The sequence below is a fragment of the Chrysochloris asiatica genome, unplaced genomic scaffold, assembly GCF_000296735.1.
Source record: "Chrysochloris asiatica unplaced genomic scaffold, ChrAsi1.0 scaffold00127, whole genome shotgun sequence".
In the NCBI taxonomy this organism is placed as follows: domain Eukaryota; kingdom Metazoa; phylum Chordata; class Mammalia; order Afrosoricida; family Chrysochloridae; genus Chrysochloris; species Chrysochloris asiatica.
The window spans coordinates 2,279,930-2,297,425 of NW_006408645.1; the positions used below are offsets into that span (position 1 = coordinate 2,279,930).

Sequence of the window (17,496 nt, forward strand, 5' to 3'; positions counted from 1 at the left end):
TCACACAGATTGTAGAGCCAAAAGTCAAATCCAAATCTATCTGGATGTAGAAGCTTCATGCTCACGTCACATAAGTATTCATATATTGTGTATGTGAGAGTAGGTCCTTGACTCTGTCTGTCTGTGCTGTACTGTTGCTGTTATTATGTGGTCTCAAGTTGGTTCTGACTTATAGCAACCCTCTAGAGGGTTTCCAAGGAGCAGCTGGTGGGCTTGAACTGCCAACCTTGTAGTAAGCTGTCTAGTGCAGATCCTACAGTGCCACACCAGGACTAGTTCTCTCTAAATTTAGAAATGCTCGGCTAAATGTGAATCCAAGTACCCAGCTGGGACTCTCTCACTAGCAGGAGCAGCTGCAGCAAGTTGGGAAGTATGAGGCCCACCTGGCACCCAGGAGCCCAGGCTCTGGAATGTCTTCTGAGGACCTGGCTCTGTACCTGGGGGAGAAGTGGAGAGATAAGACTGCTTCCCAGGATCCTGCAGAGGTAGGTATGTGGAGTACTAGAGAGGTTGGATAGCCAGTTGGCTCGTGGGTAGTGCAGCTGGCAGGCAGGGCAAGGAGCGCAGTGCAGACTGCATGAGACTGCATAAACTCATTTTTCATCCTGGGAATTTTCAAGTGTCTGTCCAGTCTCTGTACCTCTCAGCACAATTTCAACTTGCACTATGCATACCATTGTCACAACCTGGACCCCAGCTGGTTGTAGGTATGGCAGGAAAGTGTGAGAATCCACATGCTGTGGGGACTGGGACAAGTTCCTTAACTTCTCTGAGCCTCTGCTTCTCTCCGAAACCGAGTATTAATGCCGACTTTGTAGGATTATTTTGAGGCTTCAATAAGTTGCTGCTTGTCAAGTGTTTGGCTCCTGCCTGAAACCAACTAAGTGCCCAGAAGATGACAGTTAAGAAAAAAGGTAACAAAGGAAATACACAAAGAAAGTTAAATATGTTTCAAAGGCAGCAGATGAAAGTTGTAGTTGTTTATGGGTGAAGACGTCTTTCCTGTCTCCTCTGCTTTCTTTTGTCCACATCACCACATTCTCTAGCCAAAAACAGACCATGCTGGGGAGCTCAGTCTATAGGTGAGTCGTGAACTGTCAGTCTGACAGAGACAGAGCAGGAAGAGATTCGAGACCGAAAATGTCTCACAAGAGGAAAAAAATAAACCTGTGGCATCACTTAAAATCTATGAAGAAAACAAGCTATAGGAAAAGAGCTAACTCTCTAGATTTAACAGTTTGAATTCTGTTGCTATGTGCCATGGAGTTGATTCTAACTCATAGTAACTTCAGGCAGCGGAATGGGACTGGTCTTCTAGGCTGCAATCTTTGCGGGAGGAGATTGGCAGGTCGTTCCTCCCATGGGGCCACTTTTTGTTATTAAGTGCCGTCGAGTCAGTTCCAACCCATAACGACCCTGTGTAGGGTTTCCAAGGAGTGACTGGTGAGCTTGAACCAGCAACCTTGTAGTTCAAATGGCTTTGCAATCTGACGCATTAACTCACAGCGCCACACCAGGACTCCACTAGGTAAATTCAAACCACCAACCTTTCGGTAAGCCACCAAGTGCTTAACCACTGCATCACCATCAGGGTTCCTGGTAAAGACAAAAACCCAAATAAACTCATAGCACCCCTATATGACAGAGTGAAAGTGTTCCTTAGGGTCTCGGAGACTGTCGCTCTTTATGGGAGCAGCTAGCTAGCTTCATCTTTCTCCCTGCTCTTAGCAGCTCAGCACTTAACCTACGATGCCACCAGAGTTCCTTAGGTAAATGATAAAGAAGATGTAATTCATTATCAAAGCCATCAAACCCTTCAGCTTGAGCAATGTTAGCTCCTGGATGACCACAACTGAGTGAGGTGACAGGGCAGCTGAGGTGGGACTTGTGGAACATAAGCCACTTGGTTTTGCTGGACAAGTGTGGTCACATTCAATACACGGACACTATGTTTCTTGGAAGGTTTCAAAGGACTTCCCTGGCTAGTTGGGTTATTTTTGTGTGTGTCCCCCCCCACCCCCCTTTCCTCAGTGTTTTCAGTACACAACTGCTGGGTGTTGGTTTTGCTTTTTTTTCACTCCATGACCCTGGACAGGCAGGGAGGGGCTGACAGCCACAGATGGAGACCCACCCTGCCATTTGGGTCCATTAGCAAGGCTATCAGGTTTGCTAATATGAGAGCAGCTTCAACTAACTCCTAATTGAATTCATCTGGAGACATTATAGGGCTGGCGCTGCCAGGAGGGCACCAGGCCCCTGCAGTGCTGCTCCGTGATTAAATATTCAAGCCCAGAGAATGTTGAGAGTCTTTATGGGTGTAATTACGGTGTCTCGGGTCATTGCCAGCCCTCCATCAGGGACCCAGGGGTTTGAAGCCTCTCACAGCTGAACCTCTGGGACCTTAGCTGGCACGGCACCAAACACATGAGGAACACCTTAGCCTCAGCAGGCCCCAAGCCCACAGGGCTCTCCCTGTACCTCAAAGCTCCTAGCCAGTTTGCTGTGTAGGTACTTGTGCAGATCCACCGGGCCCTTCAGAGAACTGAATTCGCTGCCCTGTGCTTCTGTCCTGCAGGTGGTGGACTTCGCGAGCTCCTCAGAAGGCAGCACAGTAGACTGCCCAGATCCTGAGGAGATGCTTAGGAAGATCCCAGAGCTGGCAGATGACCTCGAAGAGCCAGATGACTGTTTCACAGAAGGTAAAGTGGCAACTGCAGGCCTCCTCACAGAGATAATAGGAGAACAGAGTCCAGGTCAACACTGACTCATCTGGATACATCCTGTCCAGCACCCTCACATGGGATCCACAGGACTCAAATAGGGCCTCTTATTGCACACCTTTACCCCCGAGACTTGAAGGGGCCAGGGTCAAAAAAATTGCCCACCACTCACAGAAGTCTCATGGCAGTATCTCTGCCACACACCGTGTCAGACAAGGCAAACAGAAGAACAGTAGGGGCGTGTCTCATCATCACGCTCAAAAGCATCTTGCTGAGTTCTAAAGCAGCCTCCCTGAGGTTGAAAAGAGAAAAGGTAGTCACCAGTCTAAGAGCTCCTGACGGAGTACATAAAAGACCCAGCGGAGGGCCAGCGCATGTCTGTTTCCCTTTATTTTTCATATAACTCTTGAAGGCAGAACCTGTATCTTAACTTACCTTCTCAATAAATGTCTGTACGATGAATGAACGACAAACAGTTCATCACTTTAATGAAGGTAATGGTGGTCTCGATCTTTTTTTACAAATATAACTGGGTGTCCAGTTCTACTTGACTGTAGACTCAGGATCCGTCCCATATGATCACCCCTCAGTCCAGCGTGGACTAAACTCCTAGCTGCCAGAGAAACATGAGAGGAGTAGACATAGTGACAAGGACCTTGGTATCATCTGTAAGTCAGGGGATCGGAAATGGGTGATGGGGAGGAACCTAGAAGGCAGTACTGAGAGACTGAATGAGGAAGACCCCTCTCCTCTCATATTCCAGAGAGTACTTCTTCTCCAAAGGGGTAGAGAGTGGGCTGCCCAGCAGAGTGGTTGTAGAGAATTGGAAGAGCTAGAGCAGGAACAGTCCCCTATCCAATGGGACATCACCCACCGTCAATCCCATCTTTCCACAGGCTGCATGCGCCGCTGTCCCTGCTGCAAAGTGGACACCACCAAGGTTCTTTGGGGTGTGGGCTGGCAAGTACGCAAAACCTGCTACCGCATCGTGGAGCACAGCTGGTTTGAGACTTTCATCATCTTCATGATCCTTCTCAGCAGTGGAGCGCTGGTAAGAGGGTGACTTAGGGAGTCCCCACCACAAAGTACTCCAGAGAGGATGCCCCACAAACCAGAGACCCAGAGCCACATCAGTGGGTTCCCCTGATTCCTGAGCTGAAAACCCCCATCCTGTAGCTAGAAGGAAAACTAAAGCCCAGTGCAAGGACACCTTTTGTTTTGTTTTTTTTAACTGTGGTAAACGCATACATACACACCAAAGCGTTTGTGAATTCTATGATCTATACATGTAAAATTCAGTGGTGTGGATTGCATTTGTAATATACAACAATATTCACTATCTTTTTCCAAGTTATTCCACCATCCTTATAAATTTAATACCTCTAACCAATCCCTTCTTCCCAGCCCTGGCTTGTTGTCATTAAGTGCTCTCCATTCGGTTCCAACTAATAGCAACCCTGTATAGGGTTTCTGAGGAGCAGCTGGTGAGTTTCAACCGCTGACCTTGTGATACAAACAATCTTGCAATCCACGGCTTATCCTACAGTGCCACACCAGGACTCCTTCCAGCCCTGGTAACCACTAATAATCTTTATTTTCTGTATAGTTGTTTGTGTCATTTAAGTGAGTTTCTGGAGCGTTTGTCTTTTGTGACTGTCTTATTTCACTTAACATGTTTTCTAGGTTCATGTATACTTTGTTTCCACCTTTTGGCTACTGTGTGTGTGTGGAGGGGGAATTGTAATGAACATTGGTATATAGGTTTCTGTTTGCATTCCTGCTTTCAATTAAGGATACCTTTTAAAGCAGGACTACCTAGATGCTCAGGTGCCCTGGCATGTCATAGCCTGTTAAATCTAGCTATAAATATTACAAGAAGTGAATGCATTCCCCTTTATAGATGGGAAAACCGACTGTGGTGAAATTAGTTTATGTGGCCTTTTGTCTTGGTTCTTTGGAAAACAACTTGAGACATTTTCCCCCTGAGACCAAAGGAGTTACCTTTGCCCAAAATTTCTACCCAGGAGGATTTGTTTCTTTTGCCCAGGTTGATTGGCAACTTAAGCTTTTGTATTGTTTTAAACTTTTTATTGTGAACTCAGTGAAGGTTTACAGAGCAGATAATCCGTTTTGCATTCAACAAATCATACACTTGGTTTCATGACTTTTTTTTTTTTTTTTTAACTTTTTGTCTGATTCTGGGCTGCAGCCTGCCCATGAATGGTATGCACCTTGCTGAAATTGGTCAATAGATTATGTAAATGTGTGAGTTGTAACCTACTTTGCAAATGAAACATCTGTGGCCTATTGAGAGGGGATTGGTCAGTGTGTGGACCCCCACTGGGAGAGGCCTGCCTTGAAGTTGACAAGACATTGTATATACATATGCAGTCAGCCCCACATAGGTTTTAGATACTGAAAAAAGCAGAAAGAGAAACAGAGAGGGACAAAGTAGAGAGAGAGGTGAGGCAAGGAACCTCCTAAAAGAGTTAGAAGACAGTCAAGAACTATAACACTTAAGACAGCAAGAGTCCTGGAGAAGGCCCAGAAGTAGAACTGCCAGTGACTGAGGGCAGGGCCAAGAAATCCCTGAGGGGACAGGAAGAAGGCTTGCATGACCAAGATGAGCTAAGAGCCTTCCTATAGGAAAGGAGGGAGACTTTGCCTACATTCTTCTTGATCTAGATCCTGAGCTGTACCCTGTTCCTTAATAAATCATTTAACACTAAGTACAGCTGTTACTTCCATTAGTAAGGAGCTCTGGTAGCATAGTGGTTACCAATCAGGCTGCGAACCTTAAGGTCAGCGGTTCGAAACTACCAGCCGCTCTGCGGGAGAAAGATAAGGCTTTCTACTCCCATAAAGATTTACAACCTCGGAAACCCTGTACAGGGTCTCTATGGGTCGGAACCGACTTGACGGCACTTAACAACAACAACAACAGCTCATGCGTTCTGTGAGGTGTTGCAGTGAATTGCCATATCCAAACAAGAGAAGAATAATGCTCAGGGGAAGAAGAATGATTGATGTCAGGAATGGAGTAATACGCCAGCTTGGAGAATGTGGAAGTCTGGGATATATTTGACCTCCACTTCATAGGAATTTACATTTTGCTGATTCTTTGCTGACATCAACAATCTCTCCAACACATTCTTCTCAACTAGAATCAATAATTCATTTTGATAGCCATATAGAACTACAAGTTAGGGATTTACTAAGGAAGTTAAGAGATTACAAGTCAGGGTCAGAAATGCTCAGGGCACGGTTCTTCCAGTCAGGACAGTGTCTCCTTAACCATGCCTACAGGCAGACCTCTCAAATCCTCAGTCCCTTAGCCTCTGCCCTGCTTAGGCAATGTTCAAAGCTTTCAGCACTGATAAGTGCCCAAAGGGCATTCCATTCCACCAAAACCCTCAGCCAGAAGGTACTAAGCTCTGGCTCCATGAGTCAGCAAACCTAGGTCCCCAATTAAATGCCTGGAGGCACTCCATTCCACAAGTGAGCCTCCTGCCCAAAGCCACTCAGCTTCACTTGCTCCCTGGCCTGGGAAGCCAGAACACCACTTTGTTTAGTGTTCTGGCTTTTGCTCCTCTGCCACCCCTCTGTGACTCCTCCATGTCACAGATTTCTGTCCCTGGATCAAGGAGGTTCAGTGCACAAGGGATCTTGGGGTCCAAAGGAAGTCCTCCACTCCTGCATCTTCTTCCTTGATGGTGGTGAGATGTTCACCCTCATACCCCGTCTGCTTGAGATGGCTCACTGTCTGACCACCAGGATAATAAAATTGACCAATCACAATTAGCCTTGTTAACACTCACAACTGAATCGTTTAATCTAGTATCATCTTCCCCACCTACTTTTACCCAGACCCATGAGGAAAACGTCATTTGGTAAGAGTTTACAAAGACTATGGCTAGAAGAGACACTACATAATCTGCTGCAATGCAGAGGAGAATTTAAAGGACATAGCCAAGAACACCTAGCTTTTCTGTAGCTAAACCTAGCTTTGCTCTCATATCTGTATGATCCCAAAGCATCCTGGCTTTCCACCTAATAACCTCAAGCCACTCCTTCAAAGCTGGAGGCAAATCATTATAGCATACCTCTCAAAATTGAACCACCCGAGGAGCATGTAAAATGTAGATTCTGATTCTGTAGCTCTGTGGTGGGGCCTGAGAATTTGCAATTCCAACAAGCTGCCAGGTTATGCTGCTGTAGATGGTCCACACATCACCCTTTGAATAGCAAGAAATAGAGGTTTCTAGTTAGGAAGTCCATCCTGAGCAATTTGTTTAACATCAGGCTTTGTAGGACAAGGAAAGATAGCTCCTTTATGCTATGATGTAAGCTCATTACACAATTAAATAATCATCCTGGTCTACACAAGGAGGACTCAGTATCCCCAGTTGTGCCCTTTCTTCAGATGAGTAAGTCAAAACCCAAAGACATGAAGGCATCTATCAGGGTCCCAGATTAACAGGCTAGGATTACTGCCCCACACTGCTAATTCATGGCTCCAGTTGTTTTCACTTGTCTTGTTCTTCATTTGTCCTTGAAAGCAACCTGCCTACTAAATGTCTGGTCACCCACTTAAATGCCAGATGTCTCAGGAAGGGTGTTCAGTGTGTGGCCTCAGCCTGAGGGAGACACAAATGAGAATGAGAAGGCAAAAGCAGAGAAGTTGGAGGAAAACTAGGGCAACAATGACACAACCCAAAGGAGAAAAGCATTTCAAAGAGGAGAGACTGGGTTCTGGGGCAAGATAGCAAAGCAGGCAGACACACTGAGCATACCTCTGCGACAAGAACGCTGAAGACCAAGTGAAATAGATACAGATGGTGATTATGGAATCCTGGGCTTCAGAGGAAAGGATAGAGAGGTGGACTGAGTGCCTACTGGGAGAGGAAGCTGCCCAGGAGCATTGAGAGATAAGACAGATCATGTGTACTGTCTGCTGCCATCTTGAGCTTTTGCAGGCAGCTGTCAATGGGAGGTTGTTGGCAAGGGGGACATCGTTCTCTCTTGTTTCCCCACACACCCTCCTGGTGATTGAGAGTGTGACCAGCCCAAAAGCCAGTGACATCCCTTTCTACAAAGTCTCTGTTCTGCCTGGGACTGGATCCCAGGGTATACCATCCCAATGTCTAGAAGTTCCTGAATTTTCATCTCGTTGGATCTTTTATTGTGTTGTCTGTTTTGGAGCGATAGCAGTTGTGACCCTACAGCCCAGTCACACTCATGCTTTCAATGGTCCGCCTATCTGGGACCCACTACCTAATCCTATACCAGCTGACCAATGATAATTAGCAGGCAGCATTAGACAAAGCCTCCCTGAACTATGTTACACAAACATCAGACAAAGAACTGTTAAGCACTTTTAATCTCTGTCACATCAACCAGGAAAGAAGTGTGTGCATAAGAATACACTAGCATTTTTGTTATTAAGCCATTGAGTTAGTTCTGACCCACAGTTACCCTGTATAGGGTTTCCGAGGAGCAACTGGTAAGCTTGAACCAATGACCTTGAGGTTGAAACTGACTTTGCAGTCAAGCATGTTAACCCACAGCGCCACACCAGGACTCCATACTATCATACAATCATCAATTAAAATAAATACGACACCACAATGTCTTAGAGAAAACAGGCAATTTCAGCTTACATGATGAAAAAAAACTGAGGGGTTCAAAGAAGTGAACAAAATATAGAGTCAGAAAATGTAATACTAGAAATGGTATCAGAGCTACCTAATAAGGAATATAAAAGAATTATTTTGAGATACCTCCAACAAATTAAGAGAATGATCAAGAAAGCTACAGATGAAAGCAAGGAGAACACAGAAAAAAACCTTTAAAATAATTCAGGAAAACATTACAAGAGCAAACTGACAAAATAAATGAAAAATTAGAAACCATACAAAAACAGCAAATATAAATCCATAAGGCTAATATTAAGATTTCAGAAATGGATAACACATGAAAAGAGCAGAGAAGTAGAATTGAGTCAATGGACTACTGAATTGGTGAACTTGAGGACAAATCCCTCAATATTCACCTGCTAGAGGAGTCTTGGTGTGGTGCTGTGGGCTAATACGTCAGACTGCAAAGTCGTTTGAACTTCTAGGTCAGTGGTTCAAGCACACCATCATGACCCTAAAACCCAAGCCTGACTTCTTGCTTAGCCCAACCCAACCTAACCCTTACCCAAAAACTAAGCCTAGTCCTAACCATAACGCTACCTGAAACGCTAACCCTAACTCCTTATTGCTACCTGCCCCTTCCACTCAAAAAACTAAAAAGAAATCAGCGAGCAGGGACTGGTGGGCCATCTTGGGTTCAATCGAGTTGGCAGATATGATGGGATCTGTCCGTTGTCTTGGCACGTCCACCATGACTGCAACAACCTCAGCACAGCAATGGGTGGAGGCCAAATTCTCAGGACAGGAGAGGGCTATGCAGTGCTTTCTCTCCTGACTGTCTTCTTTGATAAAAATACTAATCTCATGGACTGTATGTACACTGGGTGTGTTCCTCATGACCTCATGACCTCAATTCCTCATGGACACAGATCTCTCCCAGTGGATTTTCTCTCCTCCTTTGCTCCTTCTTCACATTCCTAGCTGGAAGACCTTACAACAACTACTCCTGCCCCAGCGCTGGCCCAACCCAACAGCTACCCTCTTTATTTCTTATCTTCTTCCACAAGCAATTGGTATGCTTACACTAAATTTAGTTGTCTTTATGCTTTTACTTTGAGCACTAAATAATAATTATGTGTTTTTATCTGACAAACTAAAGTGCAAAATAAAATTTTAGAAAACTGAGAAATTATACAAAAATGCAAAAGAAAAAAGTCCCCCATTTTCCCATCATTCCGAGAAAAGTTCACTTTGAAAGCATTTTGGCGTACTTTCCTTCAAATTTCTTGTGCATGTAACACATAAATATGAAAATGAATGAAGCCATGTGTAAGCATTCTGTAAGATAGGACATTTTCTCAGTAATGTGTGGTGCTGTGGGATAAAGCCCTGGACTATAAAGCAAAGGCTAGTTTGAACCAAAAAGTCAGCAGGTCGAACTCACCAATTGCTCCTCAAAAACCTTATACAGGGTTGCTATGAGTCAGAACCAATTCAACAGCACTTACCAACAACAGCAATCTTGTTTAATGGAGTGCTGGTGGCACTGTAGGATAAACACTGGACTGCTAACCACAGGTCGACAGTTCAAACCCACCCACCGGTCTTTGGTAACCCTATACAGGCTCACTGAGTCAGAAATGATTTGATGGCACTTAACAACATGTTTACTTCTAGACTCCTGGTATGGCGCTATAGTATAAACACTGGGCTGCTAACCAAAAGGTCAATTGATCACACCCACCAGATGCTCCTCTGAAACTCAATATAGGGTTGCTATGAGATGATAGCACTTAATAATAACATTTACTTCTAATGTGCAGCAAATATCCTTTGGGTGCTCCTCTGAAGAGTTGGATTCTTGTCCCATCTTAGATCCAATCGTAGAAGAAGCTGAAGCAGAGATTCTTGTATAAGTACTTTATTGAAGGGGTGTTGTCAGGTGACGTTTGTGAGGGAAGCAGGATCGATCACCCACTGTCACTGAGTCGATTCCAACTCACAACAACCCTATCACACAGATAGAACTGCTCCTTAGGGCTCCGGAGGCTGTACTGCTTTACAGGAGCAGACAGCCTCAGCTTTCTCCCTCAGAGCAGCTGATGGGTTTGAACCACCGACCTTTCAGTTGGCAGCCCAATACTAACAGGGCTTCTTATCAAAATAGAATGTTGTTAGATCCCGTCGAGTCAGTTCGGACCCATAGCGACCCTGTATAGGGTTTCCAAGGAGCAACTGGTGAGCTTGAACCACTGACCTTGTGGTTCAGACCGACTTTGCAGTCCAGCACATTAATCCACTGCACCACACACACCAGGGTGAAAAATCAGTTGTCAATCTGATTCCAACTATGGAAGCCCAGAGTAGAATTGTGGTCCATACAGTTTTCATCTGCTATGATCGCTCAAAAAACAATCATCAGGTCTTTCTTCCAAGGCGTCTCTGCTGTTGACACAAACCACCAACGTTTTGATTAGTAGCCAAGCATGTTAACCATTTGCACCACCCAGGCAGCCAGAATATAGAAAGTTGCTCATGAAAGATGTGGATTCCCATGAAATCCAGCCTCAGCCTGATCCCACTGAGAGCTCGGAGGCAGGAACATCTCCACAGAGATGTCCCACTTTGAGGCCAGCCAGTAGCCTTTGGAACCTATATATTACCTTAACTTTGGGATGTCCCAGGGGAAGGATGTAACCGCCTAAGCATTTCCCCAGCTGGAGGCAGTTGCTTTCCATTCAGCAAAGTTCTCAGGGGAAGGAAGGAAGCATCTGCATACTATTAACAGCCCACTCTCACAGCTGCTGAAGGCTAGCAAAATTGGCCTTGTAGAGAGGATCTAGGTAGGACACCAACAGCCTCAACTGCATGTTTGGGGGATGGATTCTTGGAGGTAAAACGTCTGGCTCTCTAAAGCCTTTGAATCATATGACCAGTTTGGCTTCTCCAAAGACTGACCTGGTTTTTCCTCCCGTCCATCTTGGATGAGAGTAGCAGCTTCCCCACAATCACATCAGCCCTGGGGTGTTTCTCCCCAGTCTTTTTCATCCTCACCAATCTGATAGAAGAAAAATGGCATTTTCTTTTCATGTGCATTTCCTTGATTACCAGAGAGATAGAACACTCTTTTCTTCAGTTTTGTGAACATCCTTTATGGCTGTTATTTTTAAACCAAGTCACTGTTAGCATCCTTTTGGTTCACTTCCAAAATCCAGTTCCAGAAGGTTTCTTTTCTCACTTGCATTCAGCTCCCCTGCAAAGTCTGAGCAGGGCTACGTGTTCTGGTTGGCTCTGAGGAAGTCAGCATTTGTATCTCAGTGGTTCCTCCTCCACAACCCCACCTTCACCTCCTCAGGGCAGAGAAAGCAAAATGATACCTGCAAGCAGGTCACCAGCTATCTTCCCAGGGGCTGTGGGGAGGACCAGCTGTGTCCTCCTCTGTCTGCCTTGGCACCTGTGCTGCATGTCTAGATAACCTGCCATTCTGCTCTCTTCTTCCAGGCCTTTGAAGACTATTACCTTGACACCAAGCCCAATGTGCAAGCCTTGCTGGAGTCCACAGACAAGGTGTTCACGTTCATCTTTGTGTTCGAGATGTTACTTAAGTGGGTAGCGTATGGCTTCAAAAACTACTTCACCAACGCCTGGTGCTGGCTGGACTTCCTCATTGTGAACGTGAGTGACTTTGTGGGCATGCGTGGGGCAAGGGGGTTGCCACCTCTGACTGATTACTGAAGCTTCTGCAAAGGAAGCTCTTAAGACTGTTCCTCAAGGGCTATTCCAAAGAAGTTTCAAGTATTTAGTTAGCAAAGAGTCTGAGAAGAGCCTTGCACACCTGAGAATGCTGAGGTCCAGGCAGCATATGATGCTGGCACAATGGTGACCCTCAGTTGTGTTCTCAGGCAGAATGACCACTTACTGCCCTCTGCATTTTGCACCCAAAGCAAGATTACTTTACAAAGCTTTCAAGGTTTAATGGCCCAAGGACTTCACAGCACAATCTGCTGATTCAATGGTATCTCAGTTTGGTTTCTCTAGAATACCAAAACCAGTGAGGGGTGTGTGTGTCTATATATGGAAAGGGAGAGAGAAAAAGAGATTTACTTCAAGGAAATAGTTGATGCAACTGTAGGGCATGGCAAGTCTGAAACCTATCGGTCAGAAGGCAGGCTGGAGACTTTTGCTGGCGCTCACATGGTTACGGAGCAGATGAACCCAAAATCTGCAGGTCATTGGTTCATGGAGTTACAAGGGCTGGCAAATCCAAACTCTACAGGTAAAGAGGCAGATCAGAGACTTCTGCAGACATAATGTCCCAGGAACTAGATAGAACTTTTCAGAACATCCATTTGTATTTGGGTGAAAGCCACATCCTCAGGGAATGTCCTCTTTGAAGTGATTGGCTGATCACATTCGATTACATCCTGAAACATTATTATAATACATTATGGAAAACCAATCAGTCCAGTATCTGCTAAGCTACTGCAAATAAATCATAGCCCAGCCAAATTAACACATAACATTAACCATCTCAAGTGGTTATAATCCTAACTGTACTGTTCAATCACCTGCTAACCAGAGAGTCTGATTATATTGTTCTTGGATGAGGCCCAAGCATCAGTATTTTATAAAAATACCCCAGACATTTCCAATGTGGGGGAGCTCAGGTTGAGAACCAGAGCTTATACCACTGACTCCTCTAGAGTGTGTCCCTTTGGAGAGGTAATGGGCTTGTTGTTGTTGTTGTTGTTAGGTGCCATCAAATTGCTTCTGACTCATAGCAACCCTATGCACAACAGAAAGAAATACTGTCCAGTCTTGTACCATCCTCAAAATTGTTATGTTTGAGCCCATTTCTGCTGCCGCTGTATCAAACCCATCTTGTTGGAGGTCTTCCTCTTTTTCACTGACACTCCACTTTTCCAAGCATGATGGCTTTCTCCAGAGAATGATACCTTCTGATGACATATCCAAAGTGTGAGAGATGAAGTTGTATAATCCTTACTTAGCATTGTGGCTGTACTTCTCACAGCATAGAACTGTTTGTTCTTCTGGTAGTCCCCGGTACTTAAAATATTCTTCTTCAGCACCATAATTCAAATGCATTGGTTCTTCTATGGTTTTCCTTATTTACTGTGTAACTTTCACATGCATGTGAAGCAATTGGAAATACCATGTCATTGGTGGAGTTTTTGTATTCAGACTTACAGTAGCCTGTGGTCATTAATGCCTGAATTAGGAAATTTACCAACTGCCCACCACACAATGGATGTGTGATTCCTTAAAGTGATAAGAGGACCATTTCCTCAAAGTCTCCCAAGAGCCTTCCTACCCCACCCCACCAAAGTCAGGAGTGATCTCTCCCTCTTCTTAAACACTTCATTGTTCTAACTATCCAGCCTATTGTCGTCTTGGTTTTGCAGCATGGCTATATGAGGTATTTGCTCGTTGATGTACTTCTGAGGCTTCTTGCAGACAGAGTGAAGCATGTGCTCGGTTATTCTTGGCCTCCCCCACTCCAACTATTAGCCCCAAGGTCTGCATATTGAAGGTGCTCAGGAAATGTGTCTGTATTTGGTGCCTGCCTCCTAAAGCTGGATGGAGTCCAGTACAGAACATTCTGTCCAGGCTCCTGTGTTGGCAGGTCCTCCCACAGTAGTCCTGTGATCATAAGACTGGGAGGCCTGAGGTGTGAATCACAGGTGATAATTTTATACAGATAAAATCATTATTCATAAATGAAGATACAATGTTTTGCTTTTGCTACCCACCCTTGTTAGGGGCACTGTCATGCCTGTGTAGTTCTCAGTCGTTTTAATCCTAATCACTTTAAATGGTAACCCATTCATCCATTCATCCTCTTACTGTTTCTTCCTTCTAATCATTTATCCTTCCTTCCATTCATCCATCTTTCCAAGCATTTATCTTTACCTTTTTTCTTCCTTCCAAGCATCCATCCACCTTTTCTTCTTCTATCTATCTGTCTTCATCAGTCCTCTCCTTCTATTCATCCATTACCCTTCTTCTTTCCTTCTTCCTTTCTGCCCATCCATGTATCCTAATCGCCCTTCCTTCCAACCATCCATTACCCTTTAAGCATTCTAACTTTTGATATGACCTTTGATCCATCCTGCTATACAGCTATCCAATAATCTAATCACCTATTCATCCATTCATGCAACTACCCTCCAAACATCCTTCTACCCATTAACTCTTTTATGTTTCCATTCCTCCTTTAAACCACTCATCCTTCCTTTTCTTTTACTCATCTCTTCTCCTTCCTTTGTTTCAGCTATCCATCTATTCATCTAATTAATCTTTCATCCATTCAGATGTCTATTAGATCTATCCATTCTATCCAAATTTCCATTCATCTAATAGTCATTTTATTCAGCCAGCCATCTTTCCCCCATCCATTCATCCATCCTGCAATTGAACCTTTTTCTTTCTTCTTTTATCCTCAACAATCAAGTATTCTATTAACCATGGTATCTTTTTAATTCTGTGTAATCATCCTTCAGTCTTCTGTCCAGTTGTTCTTCCTTCGTTCTCCCCTTCCTTCCATCTATACTGACAACTACTGAATATAGGATTGCCTTGTAAAGTTCTCTGAAAAGAATCAAAATATAAATATAAGGGGATATTAAAAAGTTCATAGTAAAGTTCTATTGTCTTTTATTTCCATTTTCCCACTAACTTCTTGAAGCCCCCTCATATTCCCTATATGCAGGTGTTTATACTTTAATTCTTCCAGCAAATAATACACACAGAAGGAAGTAAACATATTGTCAGGGGGGATGCTGAAGACATTAGTGTCTTGGAAATGCAAGAGGCATGAGCCTGCTTTGACTTGGAGGGTGAGAATGGTTGGAAGGCTTCATTTTGGGGATGGCATGAGCAATGGGGCTTATAAATGAACAGGGTCTCAGTGAGTGTGAAGAGGACTGGAGAGGTCAGTATTGATTAAAGATGACCCAGAGAAAAGGCATAGATATAGGTGTGGTCAGGAAAAAAAATTGGTTTAGGTAGAGTATACACATGAATAAAGGCTGAAAAAAAAAAATTGACTGTGACTACATAATCCAAGACAAGGAGTCTAGAGCTTATCCCAAAAGTGAGAAATCACCAGTGAAAGTTAGGAATAAGACAGCGGCATATTCATAATCAAAATTACATTGGAGTACTGATGGGAACAATCCATTCCAGGGACCTGGAGATGCCTTAGTAGAAAATGGAGCTGGGATTGGAATGACAAAACTGTGCTGGAAAGGTCCCAACCCTTGACTGCTCCCACTGCAGATTTTGCACATGAGCAGCTTTCCCAGGCAAGCAAGCAAAAACCGTATATAAGATTTCTGGTTCTGGCAGCTGCTGAGACAGTCAGGTAGGACAGGCTCCATGGGGGAGGGACTGAAAACTCAGAGAAGCTGCTTTCACGGAACAGCACCAGAACTCTGGATCTAGCATAAGGTGCAGGGTGTTGGTTTCCCGCACACGCCAGTGAAAAAAATCATGGTATAAAGGAAAATACTGTGATTTAGGAAGTACGCTAGACATGGGACTCCTCTGAGGCCACCCCGCCCAGGCGGAGTTCAGAGGGTGGGGCTACAGCCAGACAGCACAGGGAACTGGCCTAAAAGCAGTGCAGTGACATTTGCAAAAGGAAATGTGGGGGGATTCTACACATTATTTCCTCCTCTTCCCTGTCGTGCCTTCCTTGCCCAGCCTAGACGCTTCAGTGGTTGGGTGTGCACCCCTAAATAAAAGTCCAGCATTGAGCCCACAGTTTTCCCATGGCACAGAGAGAAAAAAATCATATGGGACCTAAAGGCAAATTCTTTGGCAGCTGCTTATGACGTCAGCCTCTGGTCGCAGCCCAAAAATTAACTTGTGCAGGACCCTTTACTCCGGCATATCCAGCAAGAAAAAAGCAGGCCTGTCAGGTCTGACAGACAAACCATATGAACAATCTTTAAACCCCAACATAAAAGGACACATCTATCTTGAGAATTACGCTAGGCACACGCAGATACCTAACTGACCTCCATAGACAAGAATAGTAGACAGTCTTTCTCCCATTAACTTCTCAATAGCTATCTAAGCACTTCTATAGTGGTGACTAGAGGAGGGGCCTGAGCTAGTGGACACCCCCACCCACTGTTGGTGGCCTCTATGGTGCACACACACTACCTGTGTAGCAAGGCAACTGTCCAATCAGCCACAGTTTTATATTTGTTTCAAAGTGGTGGTTTTTGTCTCTGCTTTTATATTGCTTCTGTTTTTGGTCCTTTTGATCACACTCTTTTCCTGGAGGTGGGAGCTTTTTCTCCATACATTATCCAAGAAGAGACAGCGATCGTGGCCATATAGCCAAGCTACAAGCATACCCCATAATATTACACCATTGAGACAAGAGCCAATAACAGCTGCTAAGTATTACATATGAAAAGGGAAGCCTATCTCCTGATCATATCCACCAGGAGACACACAGTAATCTTAATAACACAGCAACAAATATCCAATTAAGCATTAAAAACTCACATAACTACTGGAAATTACCAATAAAACACAACGTAAGATCTCAAAACATGTCCAAAACCAGAAAAGAGTAACTGAGATAAAGAAGCTAGAGACAGACAAAGGCTTTCCAGAAGAGGAAGAGCAGATTTTGGATTTGTCTGAGAAGGAATTCAGAAGAATGATATGGAAACAAATTCAAATGCTCCGAAAAGGAGTGGAAAACAAGGAAAAAGTCAGGAAAGTACTACAAGAGGAATCAAACAAGATCGATACAGCATTGGAAACAATTCAAAACCTGCAAAATGAGGTCCAGATGATTAATAATAAAATATCAGAAATGGACAATACAATGAAAAAGGAAAGGAGGAGAATTAAAGAGATGGAAGCCAGACCCAGTGAGCTGGAAGACAAATCTGTCAATGCTGCTAAGGTAGAAGAGCAATCAGAAGAAAGGATAAAAAGTCTGAAGAGAGTCTAAGGTTCATGCTGGATAACATGAAGAGGAACAACTTAAGAATTATTGGCATTCCGGAACAGGAAGAATCAGAGAAGTTAATAGAGGGAGATAGTTGAACAGCGAAAGGAAGAAAATTTCCCTACATCTTTAAAGATGAGAAGAT

At 44.2% G+C, this 17,496-nt stretch overlaps 1 protein-coding gene across 1 annotated transcript in view; it reads left to right on the forward strand.

The window, feature by feature from the left end:
* The window catches only part of SCN10A (sodium channel, voltage-gated, type X, alpha subunit), a 192,634-nt gene that overhangs the window by 112,881 nt on the left and 62,257 nt on the right, over positions 1–17,496 (forward strand). The window contains exons 17-20 of the mRNA XM_006869181.1: positions 345–485; positions 2,576–2,699; positions 3,617–3,771; positions 11,858–12,031. Coding sequence (XP_006869243.1) covers positions 345–485; positions 2,576–2,699; positions 3,617–3,771; positions 11,858–12,031 — 594 coding nt within the window. The remainder of the gene's footprint in view (positions 1–344; positions 486–2,575; positions 2,700–3,616; positions 3,772–11,857; positions 12,032–17,496) is intronic.